This window comes from Arvicanthis niloticus, chromosome 15, assembly GCF_011762505.2.
Source record: "Arvicanthis niloticus isolate mArvNil1 chromosome 15, mArvNil1.pat.X, whole genome shotgun sequence".
NCBI lineage: Eukaryota > Metazoa > Chordata > Mammalia > Rodentia > Muridae > Arvicanthis > Arvicanthis niloticus.
The window spans coordinates 58,068,308-58,088,054 of record NC_047672.1 but is presented as its reverse complement, the minus strand read 5'-3'; the positions used below and the strand labels follow the sequence as shown (position 1 = coordinate 58,088,054).

The 19,747-nt window shown below is 40.6% G+C and overlaps 2 protein-coding genes across 2 annotated transcripts in view; one reads left to right on the top strand and one right to left on the bottom strand.

The window, feature by feature from the left end:
• Positions 1-6,246: 6,246 nt before the first annotated feature.
• LOC117720708 (transcription termination factor 1b, mitochondrial-like) lies at positions 6,247-11,191 on the bottom strand. The gene is given in 2 exon segments (XM_034519336.2): positions 6,247-7,519; positions 11,092-11,191. A coding segment is annotated over 1 exon segment (1,137 nt). The 5' UTR covers positions 7,495-7,519; positions 11,092-11,191; the 3' UTR covers positions 6,247-6,357.
• Positions 11,192-11,207: 16 nt separating this feature from the next.
• Positions 11,208-19,747, top strand: part of LOC143434431 (uncharacterized) — a 72,933-nt gene continuing 64,393 nt past the window's right edge. Inside the window, exon 1 of the mRNA XM_076913081.1 lies at positions 11,208-11,369. The gene's annotated coding sequence lies outside the window, so the exon portion shown is untranslated. The remainder of the gene's footprint in view (positions 11,370-19,747) is intronic.

Below are 19,747 nucleotides of genomic sequence, written 5' to 3'. Positions count from 1 at the left end.
TAAAGTGAATAAGTAAATAATTTAGTGGAAAAAGAAACAAAACTGACTATTGGATACAGGCACTGAGTATGGATGTGAGGGGCTCCCACAGAGAACACACCAGACCTAGGAGATGAGAGCTTTACGACCCCAGTTTTCTTTCCAACCTTCTTTTCTGTTTAAAAGCCAGCATTTAAACAAGCTCACCACATTCTAAGCAGGTCAATAAATGATTAATATAGATTATTTTAACAAATTCTCACAAGCCAGTGAAATAGGCTATTATACCAATTTATAGGTGAAGAAATTATGGCTTCATTCCCAGAGAAAGTATTATATGAATTTATGGCTACAAATAATTTATAGTTATAAAGAGAATATTAAAAAATAAATCAAGGCTGGGGAGATAGCTCAGTTAATAGTGTCGGCTGCCAACCATGAGGCCCTGAGTTTGATCCCTGGAAGCCACATAAAAAGAGAAGGATAAGAGCATGTGCTTATAATAGCCCAGCACTGGGTGGGGTGGGGGGGTGGGGGGTGGAGATGAAGACAGGCAGATCCCTGGAGGCTGTCTTTATATCCATCCTAACCTAAATGGTGAGTTCCTAGTCTCAGTCAAGGATCCTGTCAAACAAAACAAAACAAAAACCAACTAACTAAAGAACAACAACAACAACAAACCCAAAACAAAACAAAACAAACCAGGTACATACTCTTGAGAAACAATACCCAAGGTTGACTTCTGGCCACATATCCATACCCTCACTTTCATATTGACTAGATAGTAATTTTTAAACAACACAAAGTATAAGCTAAAACACAATATTAAGAAACAGGCAAAAACCCTTCCTCTCAGGACTCAGGGAACCCTACAGAAGAGGAGGTCGAAAGAGTATAAAACCCAGAGGGGATGGAGGCCATCAAAGAAACAAGTCCCTCTAAATCAACATGACCATGCACATATGAACTCACAGAGACTGAGGCAGCGTGCACAGGGCCTGCACGTGTCTAATCACACGAGGTCTTGGAGCTGAAAAAAGTGGGCACATGTCCCCATCCCTAACTCAGAATCACTCAACAATTGATAATCACATGAAGTGTGTGTGTATGTGTGTGTGTGTCCACATGAGTGCAGGTGTCCACTGAGACCATAAGAGAGCACCAGATTCCCAGAACTGTAATTACAGACAGTTGTGAGCATCTCAATATGGATGCTGGGAAACAAACTCGTGTCCTCTGCAAGACCAGCAAATGATCTTAAGCATTGTTGAGGCATAACTAGACTGTATAATACATTCTTTCTGTTGAGAAGCATTGGTGCTAGTTACTATTTCATGGTCTTAGTCACTATTCTACTGCTGTGAAGAGACACCACCACCAAGTGACTCATAAAAGAAAGCATTTAAATTGGGGGCTTGTTTACAATTTCAGAGCTTTAGTCTATTTTCATCCTGATGGGCAGCATGGTGGTACACATGGTGCTGGAGAGTAGTGAAGAGCTATATCCTGATCTTCAGGCAGGGGCAGAGGGACTGGGCCTGGCATGAGCTTTTGAAACTTCAAAACCCACCCTGAGTGACACACTTCCAACAAGAAGCCACAACCCCTAATCTAATCCTTCTCAAGTAGTGCCAAATAGTAGAAACAAGATGGGATTTCCTAGACAAGTCACACTGTGTGTGATGACTTCCTGGGCCCATGCTAAGCCTCCTGGGAAGCCAGGTCTAATCCACAACCACTGTGGGTCAGTGTTCTCAAGTTTTACACTTACCTGAAAACATACCATAATAGTGTATGGTATAGATAAACAATCATCACATTTCTAAAGTTAAAACATTGATTAATTTGGTTCAATTTCCTTGCTATAGTGACTAAAACAGCAATAGGCATTGGGGTGTATGTGTCTTCTGGTAGGGCATGAAGTCTTCTGGGTATATGCCAGGAGTGAAATGACTGGAGCCTACTAGTTCTATTTTTAATTTCTTAAGAAATCTCCAGAAGACGTCTATACTCGCTTTCTTAGTTTCCATTCCCGTCAGCAGTGAGTAAGGGCTCCTGTTGTTTAAAAGAGAATCAACAAATAAAATTCTAGTTCATCAACAGATGAATGAATCGTGATAATCTTTTACATACATGAAGTCTAATTGTATTCAGCATCAAAGAAAAATGAAATCACGTTTTGTAGGACAATGGACGTGTACAGATATATGTGTAAACAGATGTGTGTGTGCACATTGTAACACTTAGAAAGGAAAAAGAAAAGGGTGATGTCAGACGATGGGAAAGAATGGAAGGCAGATAAAGTCGTAAAAGAGAACTTAAAGTTAACTCTTTTTCTGTTTTAACTGTCATGGTTTTTTTCTTTTTATGGTAGGTAAGTACATAAAAATGCAACTGAAAATGAAAGCATAAAGCCGTAAGTGAGGCCCCACAGCTTCAGAAGGGCCACTGAACATGAGAGAAGTTCACTGAGATGCAGTGTTCAGAGTGAGCAAGTGTTTGTTTCCAGTGGCTACATCACTCTAGCTTTGTGATGTCTGTTTGTGAGTTCATTGCAATAAAACAACTTTTATAATACAACCCCTAAGAACACTGTTAAACACCATGGTACAGAGTTGATACTTACATATATGTTGACCACATTTTCAATTAAATTTTACAAGGAAATTGTATGTATGTATTTTCTACATATAACATTTTATTTCAGAAAGTAACTAGAGGACTATATGCCTCCATGTCAACAAGCATTTTCTCCAGGGTACTGAGATTATGAATATTTTCATGTGCTTATTTTTCTGTATTTCCCAATTTTTGTAGTCATGTGGTTATTTTGAAATCAGGAAAATATGTTACTTTTGCAAATAAAAGCTACCAAAGCTACCAGGCTTCTAACATCCTCGACTATGGTGCTGACTCAGAGTGTGGTGATTCTGTAAATACAAATGACAAAGTTACAGTGGTGTGACTTGTGATTTTCAAGCTTATGATGATACAAAAGTGATACACATTCAGCAGAAACCAGGCCCTGAAGTCTGAATCTTGATCTTTTCCCAGGCTAACAATGTGTGCTATGGGATCAGCATGCCCAGAGGTCCAGAGTTCAATACCCAGTCACTACATGGTGGCTCACAACCATCTGTAACGAGATTTGATGCCCTCTACTGGCATGTGAGTGTACATGCAGATAATGTACTTACACATAAAGTAAAAGAAATTTGTTTAAAATCAACAAGTGCTATTAAACTAAAAAAAAAAAAAAAAAAAAAAAAAAAATATATATAAAAATGATTTCTTTTCCTCCAGCTTGAGGGTAACAGAACCTATAGATAAAACAACTGAACTCCTCTTCATGTCTATGAAATGTTCTTCAGTTTGAATCACCCACCAGATTTGTGGTTATCTGCCTTTAGAAAAGTGTGTGACCAAACTGCTGTCTACAGTTCCCCCTACAGCTCATCAAGTTCTATACACAAGTAATCACGGGATGACTAGGACATAATATTCATGTTTTATCAGTCTATATTTTATCAGTGATCCATAATTTCTATAATTAACTTTGTTACCAGGGGCTCATACACTAAACTGGACTTTAAATTCAGCGAAGTTTATCACATGACACGCGACTGATAAGCTGAAACCACGTATGCCGTGCTCATGTGAAGTGTAGGCATAGGGCTTTCATCAAAACAGCAGGCACTTGGAAGATGCTGAGCAGGTCTGAGATACAGTCACATACAGTGTTCCAAGCAGGCTGCAGTAGTCCTAAGTGCATGATTCAGTTAGAGGCATTCCAGTTAATATTCACATGGTAACGTGACCCAGCAGGGAAGAAAAAAAAAGGTAATGTCTTCAAGTAGGGGTTCATACTCTACCCATAGAAAAAGAACTGAGAATGGGATCCCATTTCATTTACTAATGAAGAAACACCGGTTCACCACAGGCCAACGTCCTCATGAGAGCAGAAAGGGCAAAGTCTGTGAGTACAGCTCCTAGGCAAGGAACGGCAACACAACGCAGGCCTGCACTGCTTGCTTGGTAAACTCCAGCTACTGATCCTGTCCTCACTATGAAAATGAAAACCTGCAGGTGTTGTCCCTACGGTCTGATCCCCAGGTTCTTCCACTGGGGGGGGCGCAACCCCACATGGGGGTCGCACATTGGTACTGTGTAAATTTTTGAAACGACAAAAAAAGTAATTCAAAATCAAATATGTAATGAATTCTGGCAGTGCTCACCCGCGTGACAACGGCCCTTCAGGGACTTGGTCCTGAAGGCACGCAGTGTTCACTTTGCACTTCGTGTTCCATCGTACAGTGCTAATGATCACCGCTGGCCAGCAACGCCTCGACTGGACACTACTGTACGTTATGAATTGCAGTGTTTCAATGTTCATAAAGTTTTTGCTCTTATGAAAATATAATCGTTAGGGCTTTTAGCATTTTCCGACTGTAATTCTTCAGCAAGCATCACATTAGGGGACCTCCGGGACTCTCATTTTTTAGAATATTTGAGTTTTTAAAAACGCTGAATTCCTGACTTAAGTTTCAGTTTTTAAAAGTCCTTAAATTAATTTTAGCTTAAGAGTGGGACAGAATTTCTAACAATTTCTGCAGAGGCCTTTCTACACACACTTCTGTTGTTGCATGCATCTATTTAAAACATTGACAATTAGACAATCGACACACCAATCAACCCTAAAAAGCACTGAAAATGCTCTGGGTTCTCCGGCACCAAACAGCCAAGATGTAACACATCCATAGTGTGCAAAGTTGCTTTCAATCATTAATAAATTGGAAATTTGTATGTATAGCAAAGAATTCTTTCAAAATAAAACTTTGTGACTTATTATCAGTAAATGTTTCATTTACATGCTTATTTTATATACATATATAGGGTTATATAAAAATTTCTCAAGTGAAAAAGGGTCTTAGTAGAGACAGATTCCGAAACCCTGGTCTAACCTATGTTACAGTGTGATTTGAGTACAGGTTGTTAGGGGAAGGCAGAGGTTTAAGGAATTTAGCACTCTTTTGTTTCTTTTCGTTTACATTTTATTGCTTATTTTATTTACTTACATTTCCACTGTTATCCTCCTTCCTGGATTCCCCTCCAAAAACCCCCTATCTCATCCCCTCCCCCCTGCTTCTATGAGGGTGCTCCCCCACCCACTCACCCACTCCTGCCTCACTGCCCTAGCATTCTTCTATGCTGCGGCATCAAGCCTTCACAAGACCAAGGGGCTTCCCCCCACTGGTGTCGGATAAGGCCATCCTCTGCTACATATGCAAATGGACCCATGGGTCCCTCCATGTGTACTCTTTGGTTGGTGGTTTAGTCCCTGGGAGCTCTGGGTGGTGTGGTTGGTTGATATTGTTGCTCTTCCTATGGAGTTACAAAACCCTTCAGCTCCTTCCCCTAATTCTTCCATGGGGACTGGGTGTACAGTCCAATGGTTGGCTGCAATCATTCGCTTCTGTATTTGTCAGGCTCTGAAAGAACCTCTCAGGAGACAGCTATATCAGGGCTCCTGTCAGCAAGCACTTCTTGGCATCAGCAATAGTGACTGGGTTTGGTGGCTGCATATGGGATGGATTCCCCAGGTGGGGCAGTCTCTGGATGGACTTTCCTTGGCTAGCTATATTGAAATGAAAGAAAATCTTGGGATTAAAACGAGAAGAAACAGAACTATAAAATTATCAATATTCCCATACTGGGTATCTGACCCAGGGTCCACGTGCTGAGAAAGCTATTATCTCCAACTCAAATATGTCGACTGTTAAAACATAAACAGAAACTATGAAAGCAAATTTTGTAAAAATTTTTCTACACATGGTTCTACTGTAGATTTCAGGAACTACTTACCACCACCACTACTACAACAGCTAAAGCTTAAACCACATAATTGATAATGGACTGTTACATTAACTTAAACTAAGAAGGGGTAGCTAGAAGGACTATATTTGAGCATAGTAACTGCAAGTTCGTATGTCCTATAAAACAAAGTATTCATGAAATCATTATACATGTGTCCGTGGTGAAAAATCAAAGCTCTTGGGCCAGCAAAAGGCTCAGTGGATAAAGACACTTTGCTTCTGACCCTGATAACTTAGCTTGTCCCTGGAACCCACTCTGCAGAAAGACATTCAGCTCCTAACATCTCTCCTCAACCTCCACATGTGCCTTGGCATGTACACACGTGAGCAGACACACACACACACACACACAGACTTGCTATACATACACACAAAACACATATACAAGTAAATGTAATCTTAAATATTTTAAAATATTTATTAAAACAATAAAGCTCTCCTGTTTGAAAAGTCCAACTGGAGCCAGCACACTAGTCCGGTTCCCCGTGACTCCTCCAGCGCTGTCCTATCCACTCAGTCTCTTCAGCTTAGCTTCATATCTTCTCTGACTCCAGGACAGCAGAGCGATGCTAGATGTGCTCAAGTCATACCCAGCACGTGACAACTCTCTGACGCGAGTGTTCAAAGTATCTATGCTGGAGTCTAACACCCTCGGATTTTCAATTATTTGTGACATACTGATTTTTTCTTCCATAAGGCAGTCTATTTTATCGTTAAACTTTTTCTCTGACAAGAAGATCATATTCAGATAGCTTAGGACAAACCTCTGTATCTCCTCCTCGGTGCATCCGAGAGAAAGCAGCCTCTTTTTGATGTTTGTGTAGTTTTTTTTGGTACAGTCGTTGGAAAGGTCTAAGATTCTAGCCCCTGAACCACATATCAGAAGCAGCAGGTCCTTTTTGTTTAAGTTAAAAGTTGACTGTAAAAATTCAATGTTAGTTTTCATGCATTTGGTACTCTGAATTAAGATGGAAGGATTTTTAGAAATTATCTTTCTGACAAAATCTGTGGGATCCTTGTGACCTAAGGATATACTGGTCTCCTGCAAAAACTCAACCATTTGTTTATTCAAATTCAGACTGTTGGAGAAGGTTCTGGGAGCACTGGTCAGCAGTCGGCAGAGGCATTTCTGAGTCAGTCCAACAGAGCAGAGGAACTTTATGTTATTCTCTAAGTTCAGGTTGTTATTAGACCGAAAAAAGGATTCAGGAGAATGCTCCAAAATATTTACAATGTCAAGGTCTGATGTCATAATCTTTCTCCACAGATCCCACCATTTTGAAAGACTTTCAGGAGTGCATGTTATGGCTCGTGCATATCTTGATATGATGCTACCAATCACTTTGTCACTAGCTCCTTTGGAGAGAAGAAATAGCTTCAGCTCCTGCTCATTCGTAACAGCCCTGTTAAAAACTCCAGGCTGTCACCTCCTTGCCCTGTCAATGTCAACTCCCATGGTGAGCAAGTTGTTCAGTAGGTCCTCATTCTCCACAGACTCCTTGTCTTTACTGTTGCACTCCACACTAAACGGCCTGAATGAAATCGACCAGAGGAAAACTGTTGAATACTGGAGCATCCAACCTCTTAAATCAAAGAGAAAGTCCCTTCTTATAGACCAGATGTTTCTTGATGCCATAATCATCAGATAGCCCAAAGTATTTCAAATGCTGTGTGAAATACAATATTATGTGAATAACCAATGTCAATATTATGATTCTCCAGGAGAAAGTGTCTCTCTCTCCAGCTCTCCTGGTACTGCATGCATCTCCTGTCTCACTGCTTCTGTTGGGCTCCTGTGGACTTAGGGCTCTTCCTCTACTGACTTACAGAGAAGCAGAACAGCACTATTGCTGCCCCAAGCTGCCCTGCCCTTGTATTGTTCTGTTTGTTCACTGTGCCTCCTGTTCTGACTCTGAATCAGTTCTCCTCTCCATCTCTTCTGTTCTCTGGTTTCTTTGGTCTCTGGCATCTTTGTTTTTTTTCCTAATAAATGGCACTTTCATTACCATTTGCCTTTCAACTTGCTAGATGTCTGGACTGACTCTGCCCACAGACAATAGATTTCTTTGCTTCTGGCTACCTTAATCTCAAACTCTAAATGTAGTTCTAAAAAACAACACTTCAGACTGTCTAATTTGCATCTTTGCATCTTTAATGTTTTTTTTTTTAATTTATAATACCATTTAAATGGATCACATTGATCACACACAAACACACATCTCTGGACAAGAGCTGTCAACATCAATCTCTACCTCAGTTTACCAAACTGTTTCTTTGAGTGCAATACAATAATTCTGAACTCATTTCCATCTTGACAATGATACAGTTGAGGGGATGGAGTGTAATTCAGAGGTAGATCAGTGATACAGCATATATCCTTAGCATGCATGAGGACATGAATTCAATCCCCAACACCAGAAAGGAGAAGGAGGAATTAATTTTCTAATTCAAAGTTGTTTGGTCTTAAACCAGGGACAAGAGTTTGCCAAGAACACTAGCTGAAGTGTTCTTGACGTCAAGATACTTCAGCTAGTATCAAAGCTGACCTGGCTGCCAGGTTCTCCCACCATCCCTCAGTCCTCTACCTGTTACAGGGTCCTCCTGGCTGGCATATCCCACCCCTGAACTCTCCAGCCAGAGGCTGGGCTGCCCTTCCCCAAGCTGCTCTTCCATATATAATCTAGCCATTTGGCAATGCCAGCGCTTTTGGTCCTTTTTGCCTCTTGGCTGATGCTCAAATTTCCCCTCTCTTCTTCTCCTCTCCTCTCTCCTCACATGGCCCAGCTCAGTCTGCCGCTCATGTCCACTATAGATTATTCTAGATATCTCTGGCTGTTATATTCCCCATATCTACAATAACCCTTCTCATCCACCAACCTCAAGAATAGTCATGTCCTCCTTTAATTTGTTTGTTTGTTTTTTCAGTCAAGGGTGTGGGCCCCAGTACATCAAACATTCTGATGGTGGCCATATAACCAAAGGAATACAGGCAACACTAACTGGATTTAATGGTTTAAAAAAGAGAGAGAGAACACAAAGTTGAATGGTCACAGGATGGGATGTGAATCTTGGAGGAGCTGGAGGCGTGGGGTGAATTTGATGAAAATACACTGCATTAAATTCTCAAGAAAATAATAAAAGTATACATAGTAAGTAAGAAAGAAAGCTCTAGCCTGTATAATTCAGCAACCTTTTCCCTTCCAGATACTCATGGGTGACCTCTGCTGGATAACTGGACAGAACAGTCACATTACAATCAGCCAAGTTTTATAACAAGCTTTATAAATAAACATGTAAAATGATCCAATAGGGTGTAAGAAGAGAACACAGTATGAATTTCCAACTATACTTGTCTTATCCTGTGAAGATTTCTATTTTATGTACCTTTTATAACATATATATCATTGAATAATAAATTTTTAAAAAATCAGTCACTAACAATACATATACTAAGTCTATCAGCACGATTACTACCCTAGACAGTGAATTCTCTTCAGATGATTAGCACCATGGTAAACGATAAACATGCCACCAAATATTCAAAAGAAATTCTAAAGCCAATAAACCAAAGATAAGCAAAAGCTTGGGTAAAACTCCTAAGGGTAAAAAAAAATCTATTAAGGTTTCTGCTAGATCTGTCACAAGTAGATTTTGTTTTTCTTTATATAACTTACCCTCCAAATAAATATCTTCAAAGTGAATCAACACATAAGAAATTGAACTGAGCATCTATGATTGCCCAAAACAGCCCTCCTCTGATTAATGTCATTTGTGATAAACACCCCCATGGGAGTTTTTTCTCTCTTCCTTGCCCACTCAACTTCACTCAAAACAGTAAGAAAGCAATCTTGTTCTGAACATCCTCGCCCATTTTAGTCTCAATGTCCTTGTTGTCTTTTCATTATTTTTAACTGACATAATAAATGATAGAATTTATATTTATATCTACCTTTCCAAAGTCCCTCTTTTGTTTTCATGTCACAAACATGCATATATATGTACATATATCTATGTATATATATTATAAATATAAATTCTACATTAGAAACATGTCCTATTATTTTTACCCATAATTCTCATATTCCCATCCCCTTCTAGGTAGACCCTTCCTCCCCACAGAACTTACTACTTTCATATCAAACTCACAACTCACATATGAGTGCACTTGCAGATACACAAGCACGTGCACTTTTCTGAGTTAAATTATCTTTTTGTTCAGAAAAAAAATGACATTACAATCATTTTCTTGAGTCCAAGCTATATTTGCAAGTCACTGTATAGACACAATGTCCTTTTAAAAACAGATTGTTGAGCTGAATTTGTAACCTCTGGCAAGTTAACTAGCCCAAGACAATTTTTTAAAGTAAATATAGAATAATTACCTTCAGTTTTACTCTAAAACAAACCATTTTCTTAAGGAACATTATAGTGAGCATCATCAACATCTTGGTGATTGTAACTAGTGACGTTCAAGAAGAAAGACTTATGTTCTGTCCCACAGTTGGAAAGCTAACAGGCTTTTAAAGAAAACTGTTTATCAGTGGCATTGGGGCATCACAATCCAGCTAATTTTGTTTGTTTTTGCTTTTCTTTGACGCAGCATTTAAGTGGGGAGGTTTTCTTTTGGTTTTATTTATTTATTTATTTTTGGTTTGTTTTCTGGTTTTTGTTTTTGTAAGACGGGAGACTTTGGATATCTTCAGAAAAGGGTAAGGACCAGACTACTGCCACACCTCCAATCCCGAAAAGAAAAGGCAAAAATATCGCCAGTGTAATAGAGAATAAAGAGATCCGGGCTGGACACCTCCACATCATTTTTGCGAGATGCACGACCTCTCGCTAACTAAACATTTCTCAGTCATAATGAAAAGAAAACGGCAACAAAAGACCATCCTCCATGCATGGAGGAAAGGTGGCGGAATCACAATCGCACTTTAACCCAGAACCCAGTGTTTTACATACATTATTTCATAAAGATATATATATCCTAAGGGGCGGGCACCGTCCCTAAGGTTACAATGCTGACACAATGCCGAGCTCCTTAGCTGTGTGAAGGGTAGAACTTGAGTCTAAACTCAAAACCGCCGTAATTCCACATCGAAGCCTCTCCTTCCCTCAATTCTGCAATGGCCTTTAGCATTGCACTGTCTAGCAGAGACCTGCAACCCGCTTACAAACGCCACAGCGGCGCCCCAACCTCAGCCCCAACCCAACACTGTATTCGCGTTCCCTTCCGTACCAAAGCTCGCGGTAGACACCGTTTACTTCCGCCTCTAGACGCCCAGGAGGGACGGGAGAGCGGAAGTAATGACTGACTTCCGGCCTCCGGCCAGGCGCTGAGATGACGCCATCGGCTGTGCGCGGCGTGCTTAAATCCTAGCAAGTCTGACCGCAGGAGACCAGCAGAGGGCGGCGACAGACTATGGATGCTCCTCTGTGGCGCTGGTTCGAAACCACAGAGCAGAGCCAAGGCTTCCTTATGACTGGGGCTGACATTCTGTCTGTACCAAGGATCAGGTTTGGTTTTGATCTCACTCTTTCTCTTAGGTTGCTTTATTTTTTTTCCAAATACTTTTCTATTTTTATGTTTGGTTTGGTGTTTGTAAGAAAAAACATTTCTATTTGGGAATTTACATTATTAATAATCAGTTTACCCAGAAGGTGAAACTACTGACTGATCACAGTTTATTCCTTGCCTGTGTTTATTCAGTGACTATTTATTGAGGACATGTGCATTCTTGGCCTGTTTAACGTTCACCAGTATCGGGAAAAGCAAAGCAACCACTCCCATGGTGTCACTTCTCCCTGAATATTCTCTCCTCAGCATGCCCCACGGATTTTCATTTACAAACACCAGGAGATGGCTTAAGTCCCCACGAAAGTGATGTCAATGAGGAAAAGGTGCGGCTGAGATATTGGAGAGTTTGGGAGGCAGGAAGACCAAGGGTAGGGAGTGAAAGTTGAGGAGCAGAGAAGAGGAAATGAGAACTAGCAGCAGTATGGTAGACTTTTCCCAAAACGCTGTTCTTGGGCGCTCATCTTCCTTTAGTCCTTTAAAGGATGATTAAGTCAACTTTGTATCAAAGTTGTGTTGGTATGCAAACATCTCTCTTTTACCATTTCTTTTTTGAAAGGATGGTGACGTGTGATGATGCTTGTGACTTTAAATGACCTCGCGTGGAAGGAGGAGAGTAGGGAAGTCTACATCAAGACAAATTTCTCCCTAAGATTAGACTTAAAGCACTAGGTCATTGTCTTACCTAGGGTTACTGTTGTTTTCATGAAACACCACAACCAAAGCAATTTGAGGAGGAAAGGGTTTTATTCAGCTTATGCTTCCACATCACAGTTTGTCACCAAAGGAAGTCCAGACAGGAACTCAGACGAAGCAGGAGCCAGGAGCTGATGCAGAGGTCATGGAAGAGTGCTGCTTACTGACTTTACCTTTATAGCTTGCTCAGCCTGCTTTCTTATAGGAACTAGGAACTCCAGCCCAGGGATGGCACCACCCACAATGGGCTGACCCTCCTCTCCAACCACTTATTAAGAAAATGCTGGACTTGTCCACAGCCAGATCTTATACAGGGATTTTTCTCAATCGAGGATCTCTCTTCTCTGACTGTTAGGGCCTAGGTAAAATGTTAAGACCTAGGTAACAGTTACCTGACTAGCCTGCCAGTATAAGGAAACTTTCTCATATGTTTCTTGTGTTACTATGGAATTTTTCAATGCCAAGTTTATTACATATTCTGTTATATTATGTGCCCTTAGAAACCAATCACAATAGAAGTCAGTAGAACAGTATAGTTACCTACAATAAGCCTTGACCCGAACCGACCGCCCAACAGCACTTCCTACACCTATTCTGAGGTTTTATACTATAAGCTGCCTCTGAGATGGACCCCAACTTAAGAGAGATACCTGGACCAATAGAAGGAATCATTGGGAATAAGTTTTCTCTTTTGAGTAATGGTGGAGTAAAGTTTAAGTTCCTAAGACATACCTGAGAATTGACATCCTACTTTGTAAAAAGAAACAAGTACATGGGTAACTGACATCCTGGTGGGCAGTTCAGACATGACTATTAGACTAGGCAAGTCCCCTGGCACAGCTGAATACCCCAACCAAAGAGAACAGGCTAAATGTACAATGACACGTTCCTAAGGGAATTCCCTATCCTGACATCCTGATTGGTGGAATAACATGGGACAGATGTTTGTGGATTTTAGGCATAAAAAAACCACTGTAGGATCTAAACTTTGTGTCACATTGCAGTTCCCAAATCTTGACTGTGACTCTGATTGATCAGTCCTGGAGTATATGCTCAATAAACTGTCCTAGTCTGGCTGAGATTGGTGTTCCTGTAGTTTGTAAAGTGATTCGTTGATCAGTCCTGGAGTATATGCTCAATAAACTGTCCTAGTCTGGCTGAGATTGGTGTTCCTGTAGTTTGTAAAGTGATTCGTGAACCCCAATACTGACGACTACATTGTGTGAGGTTGACATTGAACTAGCTAGTATACTCACCAAGGGAACATAGGTCTCTACCAGGAGGGCTGTATAGTCTTGCCTGTGGTTGTTTTGTTTGCACATGAGAAGTCTACATAGAGTTCTGGATGATTAAAACAGTAAAGTTACCCAGTGAGTTTAAAGTAGTTAACATCCTGTAAACTAACAAAAACCTAGCTCAATGTCCTTCCCTTTCTGATGACTTCACAGTCCTAAAGATCTTACTCTAAGCAACTTACTTTCTTTGAAAAGCGCCTAACGAGAATCTAGAAAGACTCCTTGAGTCAGATATCCTATTATAACAAAGGCCTGTGGCGAAGAACAGGACGGTAGCTTAGGAAATTTAATGCCTGCAGACCTGAAGGGATCCTGGATTCCCATGGGAATTAGGCTGACAACATAACAGGACAGAAGTGGCCAAGACAAATGGAATAATTCCTAGAAGTAGTAGACAGTCATGAGTTTAAATGCCTGTGTGATGTTTTGATCTTACAGAATTGTATCTCTACTCAATTACCATGCAGTAATTTTCAATTTTGGTAGAGAATTTATCTCAGCACAGAGATGGAAAGCAAAAACTCAGAAGGATGGTATCTTTCTGTTCAAAACTGCTTACATTATGTTTTAAAATTCCATCCATAAAGACTTATTCTTCATTATTATAGTGTGGTAGTTGCATGCCAGGCAGTGGTGGTGCACGCCTTTAATCCCAGCACTTGGGAAGCAGAGGCAGGCAGATTTCTGAGTTAGAGGCCAGCCTGGTCTACAGAGTGAGTTCCAGGACAGCCAGGGCTACTCAGAGAAACCCTATCTTGAAAAACAAAAAACAAAAAACAAACAAACAAAAAAAGAAAAGAAAAGAAAAAGAAAAAAGAAAGAAAAGAAAAAAGAAAAGATGAAATGATTTGAAAGAGGAAATATTAAGCTAACAGTGGGAAATTTTTCTACAAAGAGCCAGTTATCATCCAAAGCTTGTAAACTGATTTGTGTATTATTTTCTTTATTCCTGCTTCTTGTTTTAACCTTTTACTATTTTCTACCCCCTTTGTTTTGTGTGTGTGTGTGTGTGTGTGTGTGTGTGTGTGTGTGTGTGTTTCTGTGTACATCTCTGTGCATCTGCACTTAAGTGCATGCAAATGCCCCAGGGGCAGGGGCCAGGAGAGGGCATCAGATTTCCAAACTTACTTGTTTCACATTTCTGTATACATAGGAAGTCATTCCCATTTCTGTATTTTGAGCCTTTGGTCAATCATAGTAATTCTAAATTCATCCCATCTGTATTTAAATGACGTAGCACCCATATCCTGTCTCCTTGCTGTTCAACAGCACCGCCTTGTAGACACAGTATCTTACTCATCCTTGTGGAATCCAACTACCAACTGTCTTCTCATCCTCTGCCTCTGCTAACTACACATGACCTGGTGCACACAGAACCCAGAACGATTGGGCCTGCTACTCCAGTAATTTACACCTAAAATATTCAGACAAATGAAGATTATACATATCAGCAATGCCCTGACACACTGTTAAACTGACTGACTCACGGTTTCTTTTTTTCTGAATGGTCCCGAGAACTTTAGGATCCTCTGGTTTTTATCCCAGTTCAACTGTGTTCTGTCCTGTCTCCACACTGACATCTCTAACTAGCCTGAGTCTCAGCAGAACCATTTCACATCTAGGACCCTCCATTGTTGGAATAGTGGGCAATACTTCACTATGGCAAACCCATTTTCCCAATCAGGCAGTTTACTATTCTGTTTCTTCACAGAAAATACCATAAGGAGCATAAATAATTAGTCCATGCACCTAAATTGTAAGCAGAAACTACGCCCATTACTATCTGAAACCAGAGTCTCAGCGCAGACCCAAACTCTGCTAATCTCTACAGCGCCGAATACAATGCCTTCCCTACTGAGTGCATTAGAATGTTAACTGGAATAAAACAGAGCTGCATTTTTCTAAGAGTTCAGAAATATGTTATACGTGAGAATTTTGAGGAGAAAAGAACAAATCCACAATTGTCCAATTAAAGCAAGCTGTATTTCGGGATGCACCAGGACTGGCCAGTATGCTGTCACACCCTAAGTAGGGATGTGAGAGAGTACCCCCTGTCAGCATCTTGAAGTCTCTTTTGTTGGAGACATAGGTGTTAACCTGGGCAAAGAGTAGGCTGTTACATATTATTAGGATGATACATTGAAAGGGAAGGTCAAGGGTAAGGATTACATCACGGGAATGGGCTCACAAGTTTCGTGTAGGTTGAAAACCTGCTTTGCAGTTTACCTCAGATCTAAGAAACAGGAACATATTCTTAATTACAAGTGGAAACTTTAACATGCAAGGAATTAACACAGGAGAAACAGGAACTTTTTCATTACAAATAAAAACCTTAACTTGCAAGGAATTAACAGAGGTTAGTTGGGAACATATTCTTGACTATCTTAACTGCAAACAGAACCCTTAACCTGCAAGGTGTATGGCTCCTGTTGTGCTCTCTGACTGACTTCTAAGATGTCTTGTTCCTCTTTTGGTCTCCAACTACCTTGCAAAGTATATTCTTCTTGTTTGGGTTTCACAATACTCAAGTCTAATATATCTAATAACATTTTGTTTTATTTTCATGCATATCTGCAGCTTTCTATGGTTTTTTTTCCAGTTTTGAATAATGTATTAACTCTGAAACTCTGTTTATTTATGTTTTATTTAACCATGAGTTGGCCATTTAATACTTTTGCACCAACTCTGTGGTGAACCGAAACAAAGATACAGGAGAAATAGCCCTTGCTATTTCGTGCTAGCTTTGAGAAAATAATCAGAAACACAGGTTTTCTGTAGCAAGGACAGGGCAGACTGCTGGGAAGTATTTGCTGCATAGGTTTCACTGTGTATTCCAGTGAAGATCCCTCACCCAGGTTAGCCTCTATGACCTATCATGGAGACTACAGAACTGTGGCTTCATCACAACCTAACTCTCCCTGGCAGGAAGTGCTTTCCTGTGATTAAGAGAGCTGGCTATCTACATTGCAGAGATCTTGGTTTGTTTATCTCTCAGGCATCCATACCACTTCTTGGAATTAGTGGATGCTGTGCACTGCATACCTTGGTATCCTCTCCTTTGTGATTGCTGTGGTAGGAGTCTGTTCTCCAAATTCCATGTATTGGAGCTTGAGACCCAGTGCAGTGGTGTTGAGAGGTAGGATTTTTGCAAGGTGATAATGTCACAAGGGGTATCTTCTTGAGTGGGGTAATGCCACAATCTTAAGAGTGGCTTTGTCATGTAGAGGAAATGGGTTTCCCATAAAAGGATATGTTTAGCTCTCTCGTTCTCTCTCTCTCTCTCTCTCTCTCTCTCTCTCTCTCTCTCTCTCTCTCCTTTTTCTTTTTTTTCTCTCTCTCTCCTTTTTCTTTTCTCTCTCCTTTTTCTTTTCTCCCTCCTTCCTTTTTGCGCTCTCTCTCTCTCTCTCTCCTTTTTCTTTTCTCTCTCCTTTTTCTTTTCTCCCTCCTTCCTTTTTGCTCTCTCTCTCTCTCTCTCTCTCTCTCTCTCTCTCTCTCTCTCTCTCTCTCTCTCTCTCTTTCTCTCTCTCCTTTTTCTTTTCTCCCTCCTTCCTTTTTGCCATCTCCCATGGGATGATATGGAAGGAAAGCCCTGTCCTGAAACCAATGGATGTTAGATTTATCTTATGCAATCTTTGAGAAATAAATGTATTCTCTTTATGTGGATATAGAATATCCACTATGTGGTATTCAATCTTGTAATATGAAATAGACTGAGATAGTGCTACAAATGCTTTTGCCCATGAGACCTGAATAAACCCAGCTGTCCTGAGTTGTAGGTCAGAGGCCTGAGCTCATTTTTCTTCTCTATTTTTTGTCTGCTGTTTTCTAGTGACAACATTCAGAAACAAATGAATTGTAATTTTTGAATAGGAAGGGATATTAGAGTTGGAAGAAAGAAAATTAGAGTTGGCATCAAAAATCTTTTTATTCCATTTCTGCCTGAAGCAGAGACCACAGGACAAACTTCTGCTAGCTCAAAGTGACAAGGATTGAAGTGAAAGTAACTGGGGTGTGACCAGGCCCTGGCTTCTCAGGTCCTCCTGCCCCTCTCCCACAGCATGTGAGCAGGCCCTGGTCCTGCTCCTCTCCTGGGACAGCTTCTGTTAGAGCATCTAGATGAGCATCTAGATAAAGCAAACAAATCACTTCAGGACAGGACAGTGACACCCATCTCATGGCATATGACTTCTGATAGATTCATCAGTCATAGGACCAGAAATTGTGAATTTAGGAAAGCAGAACTTTTGTATGTGCCATGTGAAATAAAACATCTGCTAGCAGTGAATAAGCTGTTCTTTTTAAAACTCTTCATAGAAACTCTTCTGAAAATGTCAGCATTTCAGAAAACCTGGATGGACAAAGATCAGGAAAGATTTAGGGAAAGAATTCAATTCTTGCAAACTCTTCTGACATTTCAAAATTTTTGGATTCACTGCTCTGCCCCAGTCCCTTGGTTTGTCATGTAGAGAAGACTTCTATAACGTCTGGAAGCCAAGAAGCCAAGTACAGTCCCTTTCCTAGGAAACAAGATGGCTGCTACTTTCACATGGTAACACTCTGATTAAGCAAAATAACATGAGGAAGGAGGACTTTCTCATCAGAAGTGGGTACTTCAGAGCACACTGGGCTAGGGATGTTCGGGAAGGCATCTCCATCTCAATCCCCAGGTAGCTTTCACTGTGTTTGAGAAGCTCACCAAACCTTGCTCCTTACTCCTCATTGGTTTATCTGTGAGGAAAAGATGATTTAAATTTTTCATTTGTTCTGAGGGTTATTTTTATGAATTGGAATGAATTGTGTAGACAAGTATAAATATATGTGGCTATTTTGAATATCTTTGGTTTAAATTCCACACTTCAAAGGGCAGCAATGGGGTGTGAGACCTGACACCGAAGTGTGTGTCATAGAGCTCAGGAAGTATAAATTCTGATGGCCCCTAGATTGGAAAAACATGACTTTCTGACAAAAATAGATTTGACCTGTAAAATTTTTATTTTCTAATAAAATAATGCTGGTACGTAGACCTTCTTTAAAAATCATCTGCTTGAATTCTGTGAGGTTTATGACTTTGAGGACATGTGGATGATGCTATGTGGCACACGGAAGAAAGGAAAAGGTCTAGTTGTAATAAAAGTAGAACAGTGAGGGGAAGCAAAGGAAATGTAAAATCAAGTCGAGATCAAAGGTGGGGTAGAAATGTCAATGGAAAGGTAGGAGAGGCCAAACCGTCTTGAATATTTTATAGAGAGCTTCAGTGTGAGCTTGATCACCCAAAGGACACACCACAGGGATCAGTGTTCGAAAATGAACAACAGCTGTTGGATGTCAACAGACAATGTCGCAGTGGGTAGAGAGCATTTCAGGTGAGAGACTATGTCTTCAGGTGGTCGCTGGTCCTTTGGGTAAATCTTTGATGAGGAATAAAACCTTTCCCATCCTTAGAGAATTGTTAGAGCAACCCAGTCGTTTTCTGGTGAGTGTGCTTCACGGTGAGTCTGTGAGGAAATTTAGTTAGCTAAAAGTCATTTACAGAACATCCTCTGAATGTAGGTCACTGTGCTTTGTCATAGAGTTTCCCAGAGGAGTTTTTAACTGGAGAAGACTCTGACTGACCAGTGCCTTGGAGCAGCTCAGGTTGTATGAGGAGGAATGATGGGTTTTCAGGATGTGACCTCCTCCAAGTTGTCTTCTCTGGCTCCTCTATTTCTGAAGTGTTTCTGAGATCTTGCTCTGATGAGTGTTTACTCCACTCTTCACAGTTTGTCCTCCCAGTGTTGTATCATCTTCTGAAGTTTTATGTACATATTCTTCTTTATTCATTATTTGTCTTCTTTATGTGTGAATTCTAGCAAATTAGAGATGGTTTTATCTTCACCACAGTATCCTCAATGCCAAGAACAGAACCTGGCACAGTGAGTGGCAGGCACTCAGAAATGTACCCAGTGGTATTCCAGACACAAGATGTAGTTAAAGAACTCAAATGAAGAGGGCATGTATACTTATGATGAGCAGAAAATGTAGAAGCCACAGAATAGAGAGGGAGGCAAGTCACAATGTGCATGTTGTTCTCGCTGTCTTGAGTGGTAGGTTGAGAAAACAGCAAGTCTAGACAGTCTCTGGTCCAGCGGAGTGTGTCTGAGGAGCTTGCATGAAAGGACGGGGCAGGCTGTGTCTGCAGGTGCTTCAGGCCAACGAGCATCCAGCAAAACCTGCTGCTTCCTTCTCTCCTTCTCTCTCCTACCCACATCCTCGAAGGAAAATGCCGAGGATTATTGTTCCGGTTTCAGAAACCTGGGTACTGATGATTCTGCCAAAATTACCACATTTAC